Raw genomic sequence first — 23,184 nt, 5'->3', positions numbered from 1 at the left:
GGCAGCACATAAAGTATCAGCAGATGCTGCAGCACATACAGTACATATGTATTATACTGTATTATAACTTCTATGCAAATCTACAGGGAATTCAGGAAAATGCAACCCTCACATAAATGATCTGCAGATGCTGCAGCGCATATGTGTTATATTATAACCTCTATACAAATCTACAGAGAACTCAACCCTCACTTAAGGGAAATTCCTTGTTTCTCTCTTTTGTTCGTGTGGACACAGATAGCAGTCATAGCAGAACTGCAATTTTGTAACACACGGAAAATGCTGAACTCTTATTCTAATAGCCAAGGGACTGGATGCATCATCTGGCTAAAACAGAGAAAGCCTTGGCCCTTTTAACTAGCCTTGCGTTGCGCACCATCCTACGTACTTCCGTCAAGAGACTTGGCTCCGCACTGTTGAAATGGAAGTATTATGGGATGGTCAGGACCAGGCTACCTTTTAACTGCCTGTGTAAATCTGGCGTGTGTGAAGGCCTAAATGCCTCCCTATTATGAGCAGCTGGAACGATGTGCTGAGATGGCTCGTCTCCTGCCCAGATCACGTCAGTCTAGAGACAAACTGCCTGACACCACGCTGGCAAGCCAAGCCATCCCCTTTTTAAGATTTTTAGGGTTTTCTGCACTCTGGTATATGCTCTATCTAAAAGCCTGAAAATGTCATTATCAAGTGAATCAAGGAATTAAATTTAGAACATAAAGAACCTAAATGCTTCTTATAATAATTAGGGTTTAGGGTGGTATTAGCCTCTTTTATTATCAAGTTAATCAATTCAATCAATGAATTAAATTTAGAACATAAAGAACCTAAATGCATAACCATTAGCAGTTCTTATATTCATTAGGGTTTAGGGTGGTAATAACCACTTTCATGAGAGTGAAGATAATTGTGCATTTCATTTTCCAGGACAAGACCTCTTATCTTGTCAAAAGTTTCCTTGACCAAGTCACAAGCATTCATACACACAGTACACACACAAAGCCAGGCAAAAGGCAGCGAGCGAGGCACAGCAAAAACCATGCATGCAATGTGCATACATGATGCAAAGAGAAAGCTCCATCAGTCCAAATCAGACCAGGTCAAACATGGGCACGGCATGACATGCAAGAGACACAATCACGCTAAAGCGCAGGGGGAAAATAATTTGAGCAAGTTTTGCACTAAAGTTACCTTTTTTGGGGTCGCTCGATTGATTCTGCTCCTGTTCACTCCTTTTGCACAGGCTGTGTGGACTCACAAGATCACAAACTCCGCGCCCCCACCCACCCCCTCCTTTTCCCCTCCGTCACCCTCCCTCTTGTCCCATAGTACAGTACACTTCCTCTGCAGCCCCTTTTCTCTTCTGAACCTTCCTAGACCTGTCTGGAAACTGTTTGTTCCACCCATTGACCCTGGTCTCGTCAGCAAGGACATAGCAGCCAGAAGGTAGCATGCCAACAAATACTGTAGCCTCCAAATGAGGCCCACCACTTAAGAGGCTTGAGAGCAAGGTCACACAACTCCGCATTCAAGGAGCTTTGCCGTTTGCAAACAAACAAATGAAAAAACGTAAACAAATGACACCCAGCTCTCTTGGCCCTGGCTTCTGGAGTCTTTTATGGGTCAAGGCTCCCGTCTCTGTTCTGTTCAGCTCTCGGGGAGATTTCGGTAATCCTGCTACTTGTAGTAGGCTTAGTGTAGTAGGCTTGACCAGAAGCCCAGGCCAAGGGAGGCCGAAACAACAGCCAAAACAACAACAACAACAAAATAACTTCAATTTCAGTAACTGCTTCTTGAGGGGCAAGCGGGGCACAAACAGGACATGGGAGAGAAAGAACGAAGCAAGGGCTCCTCATCAATGGGTAACAGGACTGAGCTGGACTGGATGCAGGGTGAATAGTCTTGGACAGCGGTTCCCAAACGTTTCCCTTCGTGCATCCCCTTTTACATTTCAATGTGTTCCGCGCACCCCCTAAGAAAATGTTGCACAGCCGCACATTTTGGGCAATCCTCATTTCCAATCGACCTGGCATTTTTTTCTGCCATCACTACAATGGAACTTGTTGCATGACAAGTCTAGGAGATACAGATGGCTCCTTCCAGCATACGATTCATCAAACAATTAAAACTACCTTATGTTCATTAATGTTGGATAAAAAAAACACATATCCACCATTGCTGCACGCACCATAGTTTGGGAAACCCTGGTCTTGGACATACAAGATGCATCGTCTGTCGACCCCCTGTCGACCTTACACCAACCAGTCCTGGTCCTGCCAAACCTACATACAGCGAATCGTGGTGCCTCCAAATAGTTGGGCTGCAGTACATGCAAAAGTCCCCTTGTCTTTTATCCTGTTAAGTCCTGTCTTTGATTTTTCTTGATGGATCTACTACTATAGGAGGAGATGAAGAGTTGTGGCTGTGTCCTTCAGGACTCCAACATAAAAACATCTCTACCGGAGACTAGAAAGTCCTGAAACCTTCAGGCTGAAACCTTCACACAGCCACCGCTCTGCACCCCACACTATTCTCTAATACACCACACAGCAGCTTTGCTTGGCAGCAATGGCATCTTATCTTCTACACCATACTGTACCATTCCACCAGCCCTGTACTGTCTGGGGTCCTGTGAATGAAAGAAAACAGAAGGAAGGAAGGAAGAGGAAGGGAGGCAGAGGAGGGGCAGAGCTAGGGAGAGTGAGGTGCATGGAAACTACTACATGGCTCGAGCTCATGGGGAAGATCCACACATGGCGCTCCTGGCAGGCAGCGAAAGGACGAGACTGACTTATACTTGCGACTGGGGGGTCCCATCCCGCACAGGCCTCTGCCTATCACACAGGGCAAGGTGACTGCAGACAGACACACAGATAGACAGAAACAGGGAGACATAGGAAGGAGGAAGGAAGGAAGGAAGGAAGGTAGAGAGGGAGGGAGGGAGGGAGGGAAGACAAGAGGTAGTGTGAGGTGGTCACCCCTCTCCCCCCCTGCCCTACTGGACCCTTCCTTAACATCAAAGCGACATTCCACCATGGAAATACTATGTGAATTCTTCATATCTCCTTCGAAATATGTTAATTCCCTGCCTCACTCTCGTTAGATAATTGAGCCTTACCTTTCCTTACCTTACCTTTCCTTACCTTACCTTTCCTCCAGTCACTCTCTGAGTCTCGTGATTCAACTTGTACCTCCAAACTAACATGCATCCAGGGTTGCCAGATGAGACTGATTTCCAGCCCAAAAAAAGCTCAAAACCTGCCTGGAAGCACTAAATCCTGTCCAGTTTGAAATTCTATTGATTTCTATGGCCATAAACGTTAAGGAAAAACCCATCCAAATGGCCTTTTCACCCATTTTGTACCTGCAGTCGGCCATCCTAAGCAGCCCAATTGGATGGGAAACAACCCAATCTGGCAACACTGCATGCATCGCCATTGAACCAGATCTGGGTCAATGATGCGTATGAACCAGATCTGGGTCAATGATGCGTATGTGCCATCTTGACACTACTGTAGCAGAATATCACCAGACTAAGAGAATGACTCAAAGAAAGAGAGAGGAAGGTTAAAGTATAACGACTCAATTATTTAGGTCACAATGAGCATATTTCCAGAAATGATAGAATGTCATTTTAACAAGAGATACAGTACTATATGCTTCACAGTTTGAGGGGGAGGAGGAGAGCCCCTTGGATCAACCCCCACCTAAGCTCACCTGTTTGGCATCCTTCAAATGACCTTGTGACCTTATCCCTGTGCAACACATAGCACCATGTAGACATACCTTTCCCTTCTCTCCAAGTCTCAAGTTACACATCTCCTTGTCTGTGAAGATGTTCACTCATCCAGGGGTGCGTTTCTCGAAATGCACGTTTTGTTAAAAACGAAAGTTCGGGAGAAGCGTAATGAAATTTGGCATGCCTAATTACCACCTGCATTCTATTCTCTGCTCAAATGTCAATTGTCTGAATTCAGCGCGAAAGATAGGCACGACTTTTTAACCAGCTGCATCTCATTCTCCGCTCTGCCTTCATTCGGTGGAATTTCAGCGCACAGAATATTTGGAACGCCCCTTAATTAACTTTAGTATTTATTCTCCACTCACCTGTCTCCAGTCAGAAATGTTCTTTCTCGCTTGCACCCACCACCTCCCTGTTCGCCTCCCTCACGCCGCTATCGATTCGCGTATTGCCCTAGCTTCATCTCAGATAACCTCACTCCATTGCTCTCCAACCATCATCCACTCAGAGTTCGCACATATCTGCGGGCATATCAGATACTGCCTGAGCCCTCATTGGCGCCCTGTACTCCCGAGCTCGAGAATGTTTACTGCATAGACATTTCTCAGCCGTGGTAGCACTTCAGTAGCCTCGCGACGCCATCCTCTGTACTCCACCCAAAGATTTTGGCTCCGCACATCGTCTGGCAAAAGCCTCGAGCTCGGTTCTCTCAGTGTTTCGCCAATCAGCAAACAGTTGAGAGTGGTGACGTAGAACTCACCCGCGAGCTCTGTTACTACTGGTTAAGGTAACTATATTCACACTTTCGTTTTGTTATTTGTATGCTATTGCGACGCTGTAACGTAACAGACATGCTAATAAAGCACAATATGGGTTTTAATTTGAGTTTGGAACTTCAATTAATTTAAATGATAGAGCAAGATCAGACCATCTCCCATCGTCCACGGAGACGGATTCGTCATGGCTTTTGCCAGACTGATTGACGGAGTCAACAGTCGGCTATTCGCCCCGGCTTGTACTTCAGCACGACCTTGCCCAATACGCCACGTAATCTATCTCAGCTTCTTGAGTGCAGTGGTCCCTGTGGACCCCGTGAAGCACTTTGATGATCGGTCCACCGCGTGGACAGCCACTCTCCTGCGAGAGCGGCACGATCACGAGAAGTCCGTTCTCCAGCGAGAATGAAGATGTCTGCATACATGCTTAATCCAAATTTCAGAGAGTGAACTAATGAAAACATTGTTGTTAGCCAGTTAGCAACTTGGATAGTTGTCAATGGGAAACTGTATTGCAAACGAGAAAATACAACATATAGTTAGCAACTATGGTTTCAAGAAATGCACCCCAGGTCTTTTTAGTACCGCTGTTTACACTCGTCTGAAAGTTAAGGAGGAAAGTTCATCCATTCCTGTTTAGTCTGACACTAACTTGCACAAAAAGACAGGGGAGGTGCTAATAACAGCAGGATTAGTACACTCTTAAAACCTAAAGACACACTGCACACTGCTTGACTAGACTTTGATTTTCTTCTGAGTGAACAATATGTTTGGCTGGAGATTCACTTGCATATGTCCTTGATTCTCTCTCCTCTAACTCACCTCTCTTGTTGGGACAGCAAAGCATCACCTCTCTCCTTGAGGCTCAAGTTTCAGAGGTCAGAAAGGATTAGTGTCGAAGAGGTCCATGCAGGGGCATACAGTAGCACCAAATTCTGGAATCCAGCTCCAATAGACTGCTCCCTCCCCTCAGTTTATATGATATTAACAGGGATGATAGTGAAAAAAAATCTGTGCCTGAACTTTTTTCCCTGCTCTAACGACTCATAGTGACGTAACGTAGGCCTATTTTGACACATTATTCAAACTTTTAATTGCCTGTGTATGACCATTATTAAAGCCTGATAGTAGAAGAAAACCCTGAACCTGTAACACTTTCTGAGATAAGAATAACCTAATGGCTAATTATTATCAATGTTTTTTGTGGGCAAATTCTGTCAAGCCTGAAATCAGGCATGGATTTCAGGCATGGCTATCAGCCCTGTATTAATAACATAAAATAAGACCAATATGACTCCCCCGATACTTGGGACCTACTTTACCCCCCTATGTTGTCGCCCCTGTGTCCATGGGCAAACTAAGGGCCTCCGCACATCGGTTCCGACAGCACTGCGGAGCACTTTCGCTTCCGACAAAATTCCGACACCCCAACCCAATTTCATACGAACATAGCATGGATAGTGAATGGGCGGCTCCAACAAAATAGAACTCGTCTCTAATCGCTAGCCGACATCTGTGAGTGTCCACGGACATCGGCGCCAGTGTGCAGGGTTGTATTGACAACAATGGAACTTTGGTGGAGCAGTGCTCCGCACTTTGTCGGAGCCGATGAGCGGAGGCCCTAACAAAGACAGACAGTCTTGGGTCAGAGAAGATTTGCTTTGGAAGGATTTTATTGGAGCTGATTATGTTGGTATAATGATTGTTTTTGTGACCTGGGAGAGTTTACAAGCCACTAGACTACTTTGGCAATAGGCACCTCTGTGAAGAAGGTCTTTGGCATGATATTTGTCATGACACTGATGTATATTAAGTTCATAGTAAGAAAGTGAGTTCACACAATCGACCTCTTGGTTTTTGCTTTTCTCCTTCATACATATTTTACTCAGTTTTTACTCATATTTCACTTTCTTTTATCAGCATACAAACTCAGTCACTTCCTGCCAAATTGCAAATACACACACGCACGCACGCACGCACGCACGCACGCACGCACACACGCACGCACGAACACACACACACGCACACAATATGTCTTTGTGAACAAACCAATGGTTGGCCATTTTGTGGTTGTAAACACTGTTGACAAATGTTACAACAAGACAGGCAAATCTATAACATTTGAGTCAACAACAGAAGAAATGGATGGAAAGTAACACTCAACAACAACAATAAGACACAGAAACATGGAAACAAAAACATGGATGAGAGGGGAAAAAAACACAACTGACACAATCATATCAAACCAAACCAACAGACAAATCGACGCCAACCCACAAACACCACCACAGAACAGAACACAGAACATGCACTACTTTCAACAGCATTTATTGCACACGTTCAGCTGCAAGGGTCCCGAGAAGGACGGACATAGGCCGCAATCTACCTCCATGGGGCCCTTCCCAGGGTCCGGGGGCCCCAGGAGGAAGGGTGGTGGGCCCAGGCTGGACTCACCGGTGGGTGGGTCGTGAGTCGATCCGAGTCCCTGTCCTGGTCCCGATCTAGACCCAAGTCCAGGTCCGGGCCTGGTGGTGGCGGTGGTGTTGTTAGGGGTGAGGCTGGAAGAAGAGGGGCCCAGGTGGTTAAGGTGGTTTCCGTGGTGATTGTTGTGTCCATGGTGATGGTTGTTGGCGTGGTGACCGCTGCTGTGCTGCAAGATGTTGAGGCACTCTCCGAGGCAGCTGAGGGTGGCGGCTGAGGTGGCCTTCAGGAGGAGGAGGTCCTGGTCCAGGCAGGAGATTGGACCGCGCGTCGGCAGCGACTCGATGGACTGAACCAGACTCTTCTGCTGGCCCTCAGCTTGGGACATCACCTGCAGGCAGGCAGGGGGAAAAGAGAGAGAGAGAAAAGAAGGATGAGACACGTTAGGAAAGGGGAAATAGGGAGCGAAAGGAGGGATGAGAGAAGTTACAAAGATTTTGACAGGTGAGAAAGATACCCCAGGCTTGTTCATTTCTGGGATCCAATTCACGCCAGGTGAACGCCCCTTTAGGAGACCTTCGGTTAGGAGACCTTTGGAGTCTTGAGGTTGAGAATAAATGGAGTTCTCTTGCCACTGTACAGTAGATGGCAGTAGCGCACATCATGTGCAAGCCGCCACCAAACGCCACAAAAAGACAAGAAGAAGGAGGAGGCAACGCCCCCTTAGGAGACCGAATTTGAGCACACTCCTTTACATTTGGTAGGCAGAGTTTGGGATATCTTTCTCTCCTATGAAAATCTTAGGACGTTAGGCTGGAAAGAAGAGGCAAGATGAAGGAAAGACCCAGCAACAAGAGGGGAACAAGTTTTGGCAGCAGCAAGTCAATGGACTGAACCCGGCTCTTCTACTGTCCCTCAGGCTAGGTCATAAATCTGTGGAAAGGAGCGGGATAAGAGATATTTAAAACATTGGATGGTGGGTGAGAAGAGAGAGGATGTGTAGACCAGAAGAAATAGGAAGAAAGAAAAGTTCAATAAAGAAATGTTTGGGGGGGAAAGGAGGAAGAAATGACGAAAGAAATGAGATGTGTAAGAAGTGGGAATAGAAGGAAGAAAAAGAGTCGAAAGAGAAAAAAGGAGGTAAATTAAGAGAGGAATTGGCATGAGAGATATATTTTTACATCACACTTAGCTGACGCTTTCATTTATTCAAAGCGAGTTACAGTTATTATTTTTCAGGGTATTGGTTACAGTCCCTGGAGCAATGTGGGTTTAGGTGCCTTGGTCAAGGGCACTTCAGCCATGGATGGAGATGTGGGGAGAGGTCGGGGGGATTCAAATCTGCAACCACTAGATTGAAAGACCAACTCTCTAACCACAAGGCCACAGCTGCCCAGATAGCTGGGAGATGTCAGGATGAAGGGAAGAGAAAGTGAAAGAAATGATGGTGTGAGAAGAAGGAAAAAAGGAGAAGCGAGAAGAATATGAAAGATGTGGAGATGCATGGAAGAAGGTGAATGAGATATGGGAGAGGTGAGGTTGGAGAGACAGAGGGAGAGAAAGAGGAGATGTAATGGATAAAAAGGCGGAGAAGAGGATAGAGTATGATGGGGGGGAAGGAGGAGAAAATGATTAGGCTAGATTAGATTAGATTAGATTAGATTAGATTAGATTAGATTAGAGTAGATAGCCTTTATTGTCCTCGAAAGGGGAAAGTCGTTTTCACCTCCATCATAACTTGTTACAGCCAAAATGAAGACAAAGTATACAACTCAGTACACAATAGAAGTACACAAGGACAAACATAAGGACATCAAGCGCAATATACACTCACACACAATTACTGTCAGACACCATAGGCACATACTCTCACATACACACACTCGTACACTCCAACACAATAGGTTTGGTGAGGTTTCAGTGGAGACTCTCCACCAAAGACAAATTTGTCTTGACGACAGGGAGGTTGCAGCACCATAAAACACATAATATATGAGGACACACCAACAAAGAAAAAGAAGGCAGTGTACGTATAAAATGTAAAGTACAGGCTCAAAAAAGTGGATGTCCTAACCCACTGCCCCTGTCCCATGAAGTCCCACCACCACAACCACCACCCATCCACCACACGCACGCACGCGCGCACGCACGCACGCACGCACGCACGCACGCACGCACGCACGCACGCACGCACACACACACACACACATACATACACACACACACACACACACACACACACACACACACACACACACACACACACACACACACACACACACACACACACCATTCTCCAACCAAACCAAACACACATTCACTGACGGAAGAAGTTCCAAGAAGGAGAAGGGGGGGGATGACATTGATGGAGGGGGAAGAGACAGAGGAAAGGGAGAGGCGGAGGAGAAAAATGGGAGGACATTTCTGCATGTAGAGTATAGAAAGTAGGACAGGAAGAGTGTGAATCACCCCTTCATAATTAAAGGCTGCTAGCTCCAGTGTTGCCAGATAGGGCGGTTAACCGCCCAATTGGGCTACTTTGGGATGGCCGTTTGCGGGTAAAAACGGGTAAAAGTGGCCATTCAGCGATTTTTTTTTCTGTAGTTTTGGGCCCATAGAAATCAATGCAATTTGTTGCAATTGGGCGGAATTTAGCCCATTTTGGTGTTTTTTGAGAACCTTTTGGGTGGGATTTGATTAGACACATCTGGCAACACTGGCTAGCTCCCCTCTTACATGTTATATATTTATTACAGTCATATGTCTATGCCCCCCATCCCTGCTATTGTTGTCTCTCTGGGGCGCCGACTGGTACTGTGTAAGGAAGAGATGTTACCATACCCCCAGGAATCACCTGTAATTCGCACAGCGTGATCTGCACTGTAATTTAAGTATCGCTCGAATTTCACACACTGAGAGACCAATGAGGACAGGGACTGGGGGTGTGGAGCACAGAAAGGTAAGTGTGAGGCAAAAAAAAAAACCCACGAGAGACGAGAAGGCAGAGACAGAGAGAGAGAGAGAGAGAGAGAGAGAGAGAGAGAGAGAGATGAAAAGAACACTGGGGTACGGGGGCAGGTGCGAGAGCACAGATACTGAAAGGGAAAAGGGAAGGGAGGTTGAAGATGCAAAAAGTTGAGGACAAAATATGAAGGGATAAAAAAAGACTCCCCTTTGAGGCTGGGTTGAAATGCGGAAAAAAAGGGGGAGGAGGAGGGGGGGCATAGAGACAGGGGAGAGGAAGGAAAGGAGGAACGAGACAGATATGTTTGAAGACTGAAGAGGAAGGGAGATTAAAAGAGAGATGCTTGACAGGGTGAGAAGAGAAGAGATGAGATGAGATGAGAGAAGAGAAGAGAAGAGAAGAGAAGAGAAGAGAAGAGAAGAGAAGAGAAGAGAAGAGAAGAGAAGAGAGGGAGAGGAGAGGAGAGGAGAGGAGAGGAGAGGAGAGGAGAGGAGAGGAGAGGAGAGGAGAGAAAAGCAAAAGGGGTGAAGAGAGATTTGCTTACAGGGGGATATGCTATAGACATAAAGGAGGAGAAGTAGGAGGGGAAAAGAGGAGAAGTAGGAGGGGAAAAGAGAAGGGGAGTAGCGGAGGGTAGAGACACACTTTACAAACTGAAAGTAGGAGGAAAGAAAAAGAGGTGGACACATACATTTACAGACTGAAAAAGAGGGGGGGATGTGAGAAAAAGAGGAGAGAGATAGGCCTATGCTTTAAAGCCTGACAAGGTCAGAATGAGGAGAGGAGAAGAGAGGAAAGGAGGGGGAGAGGAGAGGAAATGAAGAGGAGAGGAGAGGAGAGGAGAGGAGAGGAGAGGAGAGGAGAGGAGAGGAGAGGAGAGGAGAGGAGAGGAGAGGAGAGGAAAGGGGAGAGGAGAGGAGAGGAGATTAGATGATAGGAGAGGAGAAGAAATGAAGGGATGAAGAGGAGGAGAGGAGAGGAGAGGAGAGGAGAGGAAGGGCAGAGAGAGAGAGGAGAGGAGAGGAAAGGAGAGAGGAGAGGAGAGGAGAGGAGAGGAGAGAGGAGAGGAGAGGAGAGAGGAGAGGAAAGGAGAAATGAGAGGAGAGGAAAGGAGAGAGGAGAGGAGAGGAGAGGAGGATGAGGAAATGACAGAGGGAAGAGGAGAGGAGAGGAAGGTGAGAGGAGAGGAGAGGAGAGGAGAGGAGAGGAGAGGAGAGGAGAGGAGAGGAGAGGAGAGGAAAAGAAGATGAGAGCGATATGCTTAAAGGAATGAGAGAGGGGAGAAGAGTGAAGGCGGAGGGAGCAAGATATGCTTCACGGGGTGACAAAGCAGGACGACGGATATGGCAGACAGGACCACTGACAACTTTGGCTGGGCCCGGAACAAACATCTCTGAATGGGCCCCCCTTCCTCCTAACCTCCCTTGTGCACTGGGGGCGGGGGAGGTGGATGGGGTCTTGATCCCTACTTTAAGGACAAGAAAGGCTCAAATCTAGAAATAATTCAACGCAAATATAGCGCATTCTCCCTCCCGCAAACAGAACCATTAATTGCAACTTCATGAAGGAGGACCCAGTTCTGCCTGCCAACCCCCCCACACCCATCATTCGTGGGCCCGTGACAAGAGACCTGTTTGTCCACTCCCTGTCGGTGGGCCTGATGGCAGATCCTCATTTAGAGAAGCATGACAAGGGAACATCTTTAAATGTCACACACTTCCAACATCCGACTTGGGCGCCCTTTACTTTTCATTTCAATCCAATCCTCCCTGCCCGCCCATTCTGAATTGCAAAGCAGCGAGAGCACTTGCTTCACTCTGCAATTAAACTCAGTCTTCTGCTGACAAGGTACTTATAAAATCCCTCTTCAACGTCCTCCTTTGCCAAGACGAGACATCAATGAAATAGCTCCACTTTACATAAATGTTACACCAGTTTGACATCATAGACCCTCATCCAATCCTCTGAACTCTACACCATATACCTCTCTCTTTCTCTCTCTCTCTCTCTCTCTCTCTCTCTCTCTCTCTCTCTCTCTCTATACAGCAGGGTACTTACAAAACGTCTGAAAATACCTTCGCCAGACAAGGCATCAAAAGCTCTCCAAATTCTCATCCTTAACACCACCCTGCACGGTCGGTATTTTTTTTTATGCATTTTATTTTCAAAGATTTTCAAACTTTAAGCATTACAGACAGAAAAGACAACACTAACACACATACAAAAACACAAACAGAAAAAACAAAAACAAAACACTACTGCCAGTCCATAAAAGATAACATAAACACCTTGATATGCCAGTCCGATGAGTGAGGTCAGAGGTCCCAGTTTAAATGTCCCAGGGTTTTGTTCAGCATCAGAAAAAATAAATTACTAAATAAAATAAAAATAAAAAAACTAAGCGTACACATAGGAAGGTACATCATCAAGCATCCAGGTATGACTAGTTAGTCACTGTATCTTTGTCCCTGTTAATATGGTCAATAAAGGGGCCCCAAATCTTACAAAACTTAACATGATTGTCTGACAGTGTATATCGCAATTCCTCAAGATACAAACAAGACACCATATCATTTAGCCATTGTTTAAAACATGGTGGAGAGCTAGATTTCCATTCCCTAAGGATTACTCTCTTTGCTATGACCATACCAAACATGAGAGCCTTTTGTAGTGCCCTTGGGAGAGTTATGTAATGGGTGGAGCAGTGTAGTATTGCAAATATACCATCTGGTTGAAGTAGTGTGTTATAGATGTCACCATACAAACTAAAGATGTCACCCCAGAAGGAGCTAAGCTTGGGACAGCCCCAAAAGAGATGCGCCAATGTCCCATCACTTGATTTGCATTTATCACATAAAGCTGATACAGAGGGAAATATCTTATTGAGTTTGGTTTTTGAGTAATGTAAGCGGTGAATGACTTTATATTGGATAAGTTGAAGTCTAGCATTGATTGAACATTTTTTAATTCTTTCCAGGGCCATTGTCCATTGCTCGTCTGAAATATCCTCGCCTGTGTCCCCAACCCAGGCGTCTCTAATATGCAGGGAGGATATACTCACTGAGAAAACAGAAACCATCTGAGTAATTAAGCCTTTGGTTATAGGGCTTCTAAGCATGAAGTTGTAAAAAATGTGTTGTTCCGGTAGCTCTGTGAGCGGTAAAGATTGCCTTACAAAACTTCTAACTTGTAAATAACGAAAGAAGTGAGCTGTAGGGATTTGGTATTTCTCTTGAAGTTCGGTGAAAGATGCAAAACAATTGTTTATATAAAAATCTCTCACCCTAGAAAGACCCATTGTTGCCCATGAAGTGAATGTTGGATCCATCATACCTGGTTTAAAGGCAGGATTGTGCCTCAAGGGGGCATAGCAGGACAGATCTGGGAGCTTAAGCACATTTTTTATTTGTTTCAAAATTCTGAATGAATTTGTTAGAATGAAATCAGATTTTAACTGTTTCAGTAGTTTGCTTAACAGGCTTGACTCAGAGAATAGAGCTGCAGTTAAAGATGCCCCTGTCAATAATATCGCTTTATGAGACTCCATTAAAGACCAACTAGGAAGGTTCCTAGATTCTTGTTCATCAGCAGTCTCTACATGATACCAAAAAACCCATGTTCGTGCATTACAGGCCCAATAATAGTGGCGCATAACAGGGAGACCCAGACCACCCTCAGCGGTGCATTTTTGAAGATGTGCCTTAGCTATGCGTGCTGGTTTGTAACCCCATATGAAGGGCATGATAATGCTGTCTAGCGTCTTAAAGAAAGAAGCTGTGAGGAAGATGGGCACAGTTTGAAAAAGATAAATAAATTTAGGTAACACAATCATTTTAATAATATTAACACGTCCTATGGATGAAAGAGGAAGAAGTTTCCATTTTTCAATCATACCCCTAAGTTTACCAATGAATTCCATGTAGTTGTGTTTGAAGAGAAGTTTGGGATTTCTGGTGATGTTTATACCTAAATATTTAAAGTGATTTGCTGCAAGCTTAAAAGGAAGGGAATTGAGAAAAGTGGAGTCCAGGCCATCTGACAGGGGCATGAGTAAACTTTTGTCCCAGTTGATAATAAACCCAGAAAATTGCCCAAATTGCTTTATCAAATCAAGGAGGGGGCTCAGGGATGCCTTTGCATCTGACAAAGTCAAGATCACATCATCTGCATACAAACCAATGGTACAATCAGTGTTTCCACATGTTATTCCACTTATTTGGGGGCATGCTCTAATTGCTATGGCCAAAGGCTCAAGTGCTAAGGCAAAGAGCATGGGGGACAGGCAGCAACCCTGTCTGGTACCACGCCCTAGCAAAAACTGGGGAGACTTGTCAAGGTTAGTTAAAACTGAGGACCTAGGGCATGCATATAGCATCCTTAGCAATGTCATAAATTTGTCACCAAAACCAAACTTTTCCAGGACGGCAAACATATATCTCGTTTCAATGGTGTCAAATGCCTGGCGCGCATCCAATGAGACAACAGCAGCATGGGACAATCCAGTAGAGTACATTACATTTAACAGTCGGCGGGTGTTAGAAAAGGAGAATCTATTGGGAATAAATCCTGTTTGATCAGGGTGGATCAAGGTGCCAATATACTTATTTAAACGATTAGTTAACACTTTGGCTATAATCTTTTGGTCAGAATTTAGCAAGCTTAAAGGGCGATAGGATGTCACATCAGCCTCATCCCTATCCTTTTTCAGTAACAAACAGATGTGTGCATCATAAAGAGTGCGAGGAAACACTCCATTCTCCAAAGAGCAATTTATCATACGCAATAGAAGAGGTGCAATAATGTCAGTATAAGTTTTGTAAAATTCTATGCCATATCCATCAGGGCCACACGCTTTGCCATTAGGAAAGGAGTGTATGGCAATTTTAATTTCCTCTAGTGTAAAGCATGCATCTAAGACTCGTCTAGCATCATCATCTAGGGATGGAATTTCCAGCGCACTCAGAAAACTTGATATCTCTGCATCGGAAGCTGTAGATTTTGGTTTATATAAGTCACAGTAAAATTCAAAAAATCTTTTGTTTATATCTTTGGGGTCAGTTAACAGATCACCGTTAGCTGAGTATATTTTGTGTATTGCCCTATCTGCTTGCACTCCTTTTAACTGCGTAGCAAGTAGTTTATGTGCTTTCTCACCCAGCTCAAAGTGTTTTTGTCTCAGTCTGCAGATGTAATTCCTCACCTGCCCACTTAGAATTTGGTTATATTCGTATTTTAGTTTCAATATAGCCTTTAGGGTGTCCTCTGAGTTTGAGTTTCTATAGGATTCCTCCAATACTGGTAGCTCTGACTCAATATCTGAAAGTCGATGTAGCCTAGCAATTTTGCAGGAAGACTGGTAAGATATTATTTCCCCTCTTAAGACAACCTTAAAAGTTTCCCATAGTATTGAGTCTGAAACTTCCCCTGTGTCATTAGTTTGCAAGTAATCTGCAATCATGAAAGATACATTTTCACGGAAGTACCTGTCTGTGAGTAGGGTGGGGTTGAGTTTCCAGGTGTAGTGGCGTGCACTTGAGTTTAGGTTTATGCTCATTGAGAGGGGAGCATGGTCTGATACTAAAATATTGTGATATGTAGAATTGTCTACTTTTGATATTAATCTAGCATCGACTAAAAAATAGTCTATTCTGGAAAAGCTTCCATGCACTGGGGAAAAAAAAGAGTATTTCCTGTCAGAGGGGTGTTGGACTCTCCATATGTCTACTAGGTTATGTGTCTTCATCAGGCTATTAAGTGTTGGTACAGATTTTAAATTTGGGGCTGGTTTAGCAGATGACCGGTCAACCAGTGGGTCTAAAAAACAGTTCAGGTCGCCGCCCAGGATAATATTATGTGAGCTATGGTTGGCTATCAGGTCAAACATTTTGCAGAAAAATTCAGGGCAATCTGCATTTGGGGCATATATGTTTAAGAGGGCTAATGAAATTGAATTAATTGTACCTACGACAAGAACAAATCTCCCAGATGGATCGGTGGACATCGACTTAAAAATAAACGGAACAGTCTTTCTGACCAGAATAGCAACACCCCTTGCATTTGTGGAAAATGATGATTGATATACATGAGAGATCCACTGAGACCGCAGTCGCCCCTGTTCAGTTGGTGGAATGTGGGTCTCTTGCAGAAAAATAATGTCTGCTGATAGGGATTTAAGATGTGAGAATACCTTCCCTTTCTTCAGTGCACCCCCAAGACCCCTACAGTTCCAGGATACAAAAGTGATGGAACCCTTTCCTGACCTTACTGCATCACTACCCTGCATCTATGAAAAGAAGACACAGTTGAGAAATTAGACTGACATATACAAATACAACAGCTGGCAGATTAACAAACAACAGACACATACCCCCCCAAAATAACCCAAGGCCGCAAAAGAGAACTATGCGGCGTAACATACAGCTTCGCAGGAGACTGCCGGGTGACAGAGCCACCTAAACTAGACTAACCAACCTTAACTGGAGGCTCCGCGTTGCCCTCCTATTTAAACATTTTTGGAATGGCACTTTACTTTTTGCCATTAGTAATTGGGTTAACACACTTTTCTCTGTTAACTTATCGACCGTCCATCATGACAATAGACGTTCTAGGTGTCATCTATTTCTTCTACTGGATCTAGAACTAGCGGTGGCAAGTGGTCAGCAAACCGTTCAGCAGCAGCTGGAGTCGCAAACTCCTTTGTGATCGCGCCGTAGACCACATGCAGTTTGGCAGGAAAGCGAAGGTTACACTTAGCCCCAGCATCGATGAGCCTTATCTTCACGTTTTTGAATGCCTTGCGTTGGTTAACCACCTCCGCAGTGTAGTCGGGGAATATGGACACCTTCTCGTCGTTGTACTTCAGTGTTCCCTTCTCACGACACAGTCGCAGGATATCCCGCACGTCACTCTCGTTGTGAAGTTTGGCGATGAAGGGTCTCGGTCGCTCGTTTGGCTTGGGCTTTTCCTTTAGGCTGCGATGTGCTCTGTCCACTTTCACTCGTTTGCTGAAGTTGTCCTGGCCAAGTAGTTCTGGAATCAGCTTGGAAATGAACTCGGTTGGTCGCGCGCCCTCTTCACCCTCTTCAATGCCAATGATCCGTATGTTGAGTCTACGAGAGCGTCCCTCCAGGTCGTTCAGTTTCGCACTAAGGCGAATGTTAGCCTCCCGTAGCTCGGTGCAAGTGGCTTCAAGTGCCTCAATTCGCTGGTCAACACTCGAAAGACCTTCATCAATTTCACCTACGCGTCGTTCAACTTCTTGATGTTCGTTTTGAAGAGTGGATAGATGCGACTCTATTGTGTCGAGTCGGTCTTCCATTGATTTCTTTAGGCCGTCCACTAGCTTAGATACTTTGGCTAACTGACCACCTTGTTTAGTGACGGTAGCAAATATAGCCTCGTTGTTAGCAGCGCTGGATGAATTGGCTTTCTCTTTGTCTTTAGTGGGCATTTTGGCACAAAACCGAGTTCACTTGGCTGAGAAACTGGTTAGACAACTGGCAGTTAGACAAAAAAGTCAAATGTGCCGTAAATATTAGTCATAAAGGGAGGGAGTAACGCGGAGCTCAGTAGATGCACGTCCTACTCCATCACTGCGCACGAGCGCCCCCCCACGGTCGGTATTAACCTTATAATGTTGCTCAAACATCATATTGTAGCCTTTTGACACCACAGCTTTACTCCACTCCACTCTCCTCTCAACATAGCAATTCTGTAAGTGTGGCTGGCAGACACATGTATTTGAAGAGCTTATTTGCAAAACGGTCTCCAAAATGGTCCACCATTTTTGACGTTTGCATTTTATGATTGAAAATGACTGTTCAGAGGTCCTATCACCTACTATGTGTGAATTCTTGCCATTCAAATATTTTAGGCTATGAGCCGAGGGGTCGACCGGTGCCATCTGGGGGGAGGAATGCTAGCAATATTTTTTGGCAAGGTATATCCCCCCACTAGTAGAAAAAGCTTGATAGCAGTCATGGGGTGGTAGCGAAATCACTTTTTTCAGCTCTTGAAGTTACTACCCCCCTATAATAAATACTGTTTTTTAATATCGGCTGTATATGTAGTTATGGCTTATGTTGGGGGTATTGCCAATATCCTATACCATCGTGCTTGTTATCACTGGAAAGGGGACCTTTCAGGCTTTCATTTCAGCCCATTAATGAATCTGTCTGACATACACAGAAGCCACAGCACGTCATTAAACCAGAAATAGCTCCCATTTTCACACAAATTGTGCCAAAACTGTGCACTTTCGTTTACATCTGTGGCATGAAAGAACACCAAGGACACCAAAGTTAACAACCTCAATACTCAGGGCACTCTACCGATTCAGAAAATGTATAATATGCCCATGCTATCATTTAGTATATGTTTGTGAGAGCCTTAAATGTCACTTGTGCAACCAGCAAAAATGTCTTCAAAATAGGACCCAATAGAATGGACTAATACAATGCCGGTATCACTTTACTTAAACAAACGTTGTTTATACTGTAGTTCATATGTGAATGTACATAACATTCACAAGTTGTTAAAGTATTCAATTATTGTAGTGCAGTGTTTCTCAAAGTGGGCCGGAAGCCCCCCTAGGGGGGCGCGTGAAGTCAGAAGGTTTTTCTTTTTTTAATACTTTTCTGCTTTGCCATTAAGTCACTAATATTTAGAGAACATAGGCCATACTGTACGTGTATATCAGGCTCTAATAAACTTCACGACGGCCTATTTATTTGTATTTTCGTAACCATTTTGCTCGAGGGGGGCGCAGACAGACACCCTTCCTCTGAAGGGAGGAATGGCACGAAAAGTTTGAGAAACACTGTTGTAGTGTATGTGAAGAAATACAATCTAGATAGTACGCCCTGGAATGATAGGGCATTGGGTAACACTTTACTTAAACCACTCAGATATGGTATCTCATTAACAGAATTTAGATAAATGTTCATATACAACATTTCATACAGGCTATTTCATAAACAAATAGACTGAGACCCTATACAAGGGGTTACAAGCCAATAAAGAAACATGTTGCAAAGGGAATATGTTTAATGAAAGAATAGTTTCATGTAGATTTATATTATTTCGTCGTCAGTACTCTTCATCTTCCATGTCATCCCCTTCATCTGAACTGTCTATGGTTGCCTGGTTTCCGCACACTCTCAGTTTACACATGTCTGTGCACCTGAGGCCATTTACCAGACAAACACAATGATGGCTAGAGCATTTTGTAGTGCAGTTGCACGAAAGAAGGTCCCGGACAGCTTGGGATATTGTCAATATTATATACAATAGCGCTTGGTATTACTGGAAAGGGGACCTTTCATTCTTTCATTTAAGTCCATTGCTGAATGTTTCTGACACACACAGAGGTCACAGCACTTCATTAAACCAGACATAGGTCACATTTTCTCACACATGTTGGCTAAACTGTTTGATTTCGTTTATCTCTGTGGCATGAAAGAACGCCAAGGACACAAAATTACACAACCTCAATACTCGGTGGACTCGGAAAATGATAATATGCCCATACAATTATTTTGTATATGTTTGTGAGGGCCTAAAATTTGACTTGTGCAACCACCAATAGTCAAAATAGTAGCCAATATAGCAGGTCATTAGCTGGAAATATCAGGCCTTTTTTCCTGCCAATGTTTGTGCTGACATTCACAGAGGTCATTAAACCAATAATTCTCGGCGATTCCCTATCGTGGCCTAATGGTAGGACACTGGTCTACTACGCGTCTGACCCGGGTTCGATTCTGAACCGTGCCCTTTGCCGACACTCCCCCATCTCTCCCTCCCAACTCGCTTCCTGTCACCTCCTTCACTGTCCTGTGTCATATAAACAAAAAATAAAGGCTTGAAAAGCCCCCCCCCCCCCCAAATACTTAAATGATCACTCCTGCCAATTTCAATATGCTGTTGTATTGCTCACATTACCGTTGACTTGTCAGTACCCGGAGATGCTGCATGCTGCTATTCTAATGGGGGCAGATTTTGTTTACATTTAAAAATAATCTTAACATGGGCCTACTCCAAATATTTTCCCAAAAGGTAACACCTGCCCCCATTACAATGACCAGGATCTTGGAAAAGGCTGAAGAAGAAAAAACTCTGGTACTGACAAGTCCAGGGTAGTGTGAGCATTACATGCATGTTGAAATTGGCTGGCGTTATCCTTTCAACCAGTAATTTCTCACAAATTCCACCTCAACTGTATGATTTATGTTGTCCCTATACCATGGGAAAACATCAGGGTCACAAAACCAAATTATTTTAAAAATCTAGGCATGCTGTTGATTCAGAAAATGTATAATGTACCCATACAATATTTGCAGGAGCCTTTAAAAGGCCGTAATGAAGGCCCTAATGACCTATTTTCTGACCAATTCTGTAATATCTCCTTACAGACATACATACAAATGTTGGCTAAAAAGAAAAATGAATGAATATATGTATGTATAGTGTATATACATACAGTATGAATGTATGTGCATAAGAATGTATAAATCCGCTTTGAAATGGTACTGTTGTCAGTAAATGATCAAATTGCACATACAGCACTGGTTAATAATAGACCTATTGTCCTGCCAGACATTTCACAGATTACTGACCAAAAGCTTATTGAAAGAAAGAAGAAAATTGAAAAATATTTCCCAAAATTTAATATGGTAGCCCTTCCCCAAATGATAATTTCAAAGGCTACATTTTTGCCATAGAGAAAAGGTGTGTGTGTGTGTGTGTGTGTGTGCGTGCGTGCGTGCGTGCGTGCGTGCGTGTGCGCGAGCAGAAGAAATTCAAACTTGATGCCATCTGAAATTTGTGTCAAAATTCAATATGGCTGATATTTCCCAAAATGGATGACTTTCATGCATTTTTCTCAATACTGTGGGGCCATAATATAGGCCTACTACATAGTAGATTACTTTTTTCAGCACTTCTCTGTTATATTCTCTTATAGATATTTTACCAAAGGTTGACTAAACAAACAAAAAATAAGTTTGATTTCGCTTCCTTGAAGCAGAGAATAGTCCTCCTACAATGGTCAAATGGCACATAGACAGTCAACTGCTGAAAGAACTAGGCCTATGGTCCTTGCAATGACGTAAGCCTATAATATTCATTGATGAGTACGGTTCCTTATTTTTAGCACAATTATTTCCTATTGCCTAATGGACAAATGTATTTCTAGGCTAGTTGTCACACAGTCCAATATGAGCATGGCTGAACAATAGAAGGTGAATTTCGATTTTGCCACCTTGACATATCCTAAAGAAAGTGGTCAAAAATTGCTCAATTGAACATATACACAACACTGCTGAAACTAGGGCATTTCAAATTCCCTCCAACATTCAATATGGTAGACGTTTCTGAAACTATTCCAAATATTTTATCATTAACATTTATCCACCCTTACCCCCACCTGCTCTACAGTATCTCACCCCCACTCCTCTCCCCACCCTACAGTGTCTTATCTCCCCAACCCCCCTCACTTTCCTTTAAGCCCCCCCCCTCACCTACCCCCACTACCCCCCATGCCCCCCACTCCACAGTGCCCCCCTCACCTACCCCCACTCAACAGTGCCCTCCACTCACTTACCTCCACTACCCTGGCCTTGCCCCCCACCCAACAGTGCTCCCCCTCAATTGCCCCCACTCACCTCACCCCTACTTCTCCCCCTTGCCCCCCCCCAAACTCTACATCTACTGTACATACAGTGCCTCCCCATGCCCCCGCTCATCTCTTTTATCTCCTTACGTCTTATGTCTCCTTACATTTCCTTACGTCTATAAAGAGATAGGACAGAATTGGACTTAAAATATATCATATTAATGGTCATTATGGCCTTTTGTAAGGCTCTCACAATACATTGTATGGGTATATCATGCATTGTCTGAATTAGCAGAGTGCCCTGAGTATTGAAATGGTTGGGGTTTGTGTCCTTGATGTTTTCCCATGGTTTACAGTACGTAGGGACTAAAGAAAGCCTACAGTTTAGGCGACATTTGTTATTATTATTTCTGGTTTAATGAAGTGCTGTGACCTCTGAGTATGTCAGACAGATTTAGTAATGATCTTAAATGAAGGCCTAATGCCAAGCAGTGATGCCAAGCAGAAACTTTGGAAGGAAAAAGGCCCAATACTTCCAACAGATGACCTGCATGTATTGGCTATTATTTTGAAGACTTTTGCTGATTGCACAATTCAAATTTAACGCTCTCACAAACGCATACAAAACAATTGTATGGGCATATTATACATTTTCTGAATCGGCAGACTCCAAAGAGTATTGAGATTGTCCAATTTTGTGTCCTTGGTGTTCGTTCACGCCACAGAGATAAACGAAAGCAGACAGTTTAGCCAAGAGTTGTTGGAAAATGTTAGCCATGTCTGATTTAATGAAGTGCTGTGACCTCTGTGTATGTCAGACAGATTCACCAATGATCTTAAATGAAAGCCTGAAAGGTCCCCTTTCCAGTAATACCAGGCACCATGGTATAGAGTATTGGCAATACCCCACGAAATGAGCCTGAACTAGACATGCATCCGAATTCAAAAATGGAATTTAATAGAGGGGGGTAGTCACTTCAAGAGCCGAAAAAAGGGGTTTCGCTACCACCCCGTGACTGCTATCAGGCTTTTTCTAGTAGTGGGGGGATATACCTTACCAAAAAAAAATGTTAGCATTCCCCCCCCCAGATGGCACCGATGGCCAAAATTTGGGGCTGCGGCTCAAGGCCTATTTTGAGAACATACTTTTTCAACTCTATTTTGCAATGCAATGTAATGGAATGCCCAATACAAAAATGCCAATTTCCCAACATTCTACAAAATGGAGATACACCGTTTTGCAAATAAACTCTTCATTTGGATTAAAGCTACTATCTCTATTGGGTCCTGCAGGGTGCTGCAGGGTTGGCTGTGATCAATGGCATCTCTAATGAAGATTAATGGCTACAGTTGCGCTGACTACGCAGCAGGGCCAGATTAACGCAAAGCCTAGATATGGCTGTAGCCTAGGGCCCCCCACTTTCCACACAAGTGTTCACTGCATACTGCACACAACGAAATTGCATTTTATGCCCCACCCTTGCGAGGGGGCAGCCCTCAATGGCGCCCTAAAGGGAGCAGTGTGGCGGGATTGTACCATGCTCAGGGTACCTCAGTCATGGAGTAGGATGAGGGAGAGCACTGGTTAAAAAGTGTAAGGTGCGCGCACATCCGAAAGCAGCAACTAGCTACGGGTGCAGAATATCAAAAATAGTATATGGAGAAAAAGTAA

General features: G+C 44.2%; 1 protein-coding gene across 2 annotated transcripts in view; it reads right to left on the bottom strand.

Moving 5' to 3' along the window:
• Positions 1-23,184, bottom strand: part of LOC134436684 (oxysterol-binding protein-related protein 10-like) — a 168,810-nt gene that overhangs the window by 43,502 nt on the left and 102,124 nt on the right. For both annotated transcript variants that reach the window (XM_063186011.1, XM_063186012.1), the window contains exon 6: positions 6,970-7,327. In XM_063186011.1, the coding sequence (XP_063042081.1) occupies positions 6,970-7,327 (358 nt within the window). The remainder of the gene's footprint in view (positions 1-6,969; positions 7,328-23,184) is intronic.

The sequence above is a fragment of the Engraulis encrasicolus genome, chromosome 20, assembly GCF_034702125.1.
Source record: "Engraulis encrasicolus isolate BLACKSEA-1 chromosome 20, IST_EnEncr_1.0, whole genome shotgun sequence".
In the NCBI taxonomy this organism is placed as follows: domain Eukaryota; kingdom Metazoa; phylum Chordata; class Actinopteri; order Clupeiformes; family Engraulidae; genus Engraulis; species Engraulis encrasicolus.
Note: the sequence above shows the minus strand (reverse complement) of the source record. Positions and strands in the feature narration are given on the sequence as shown.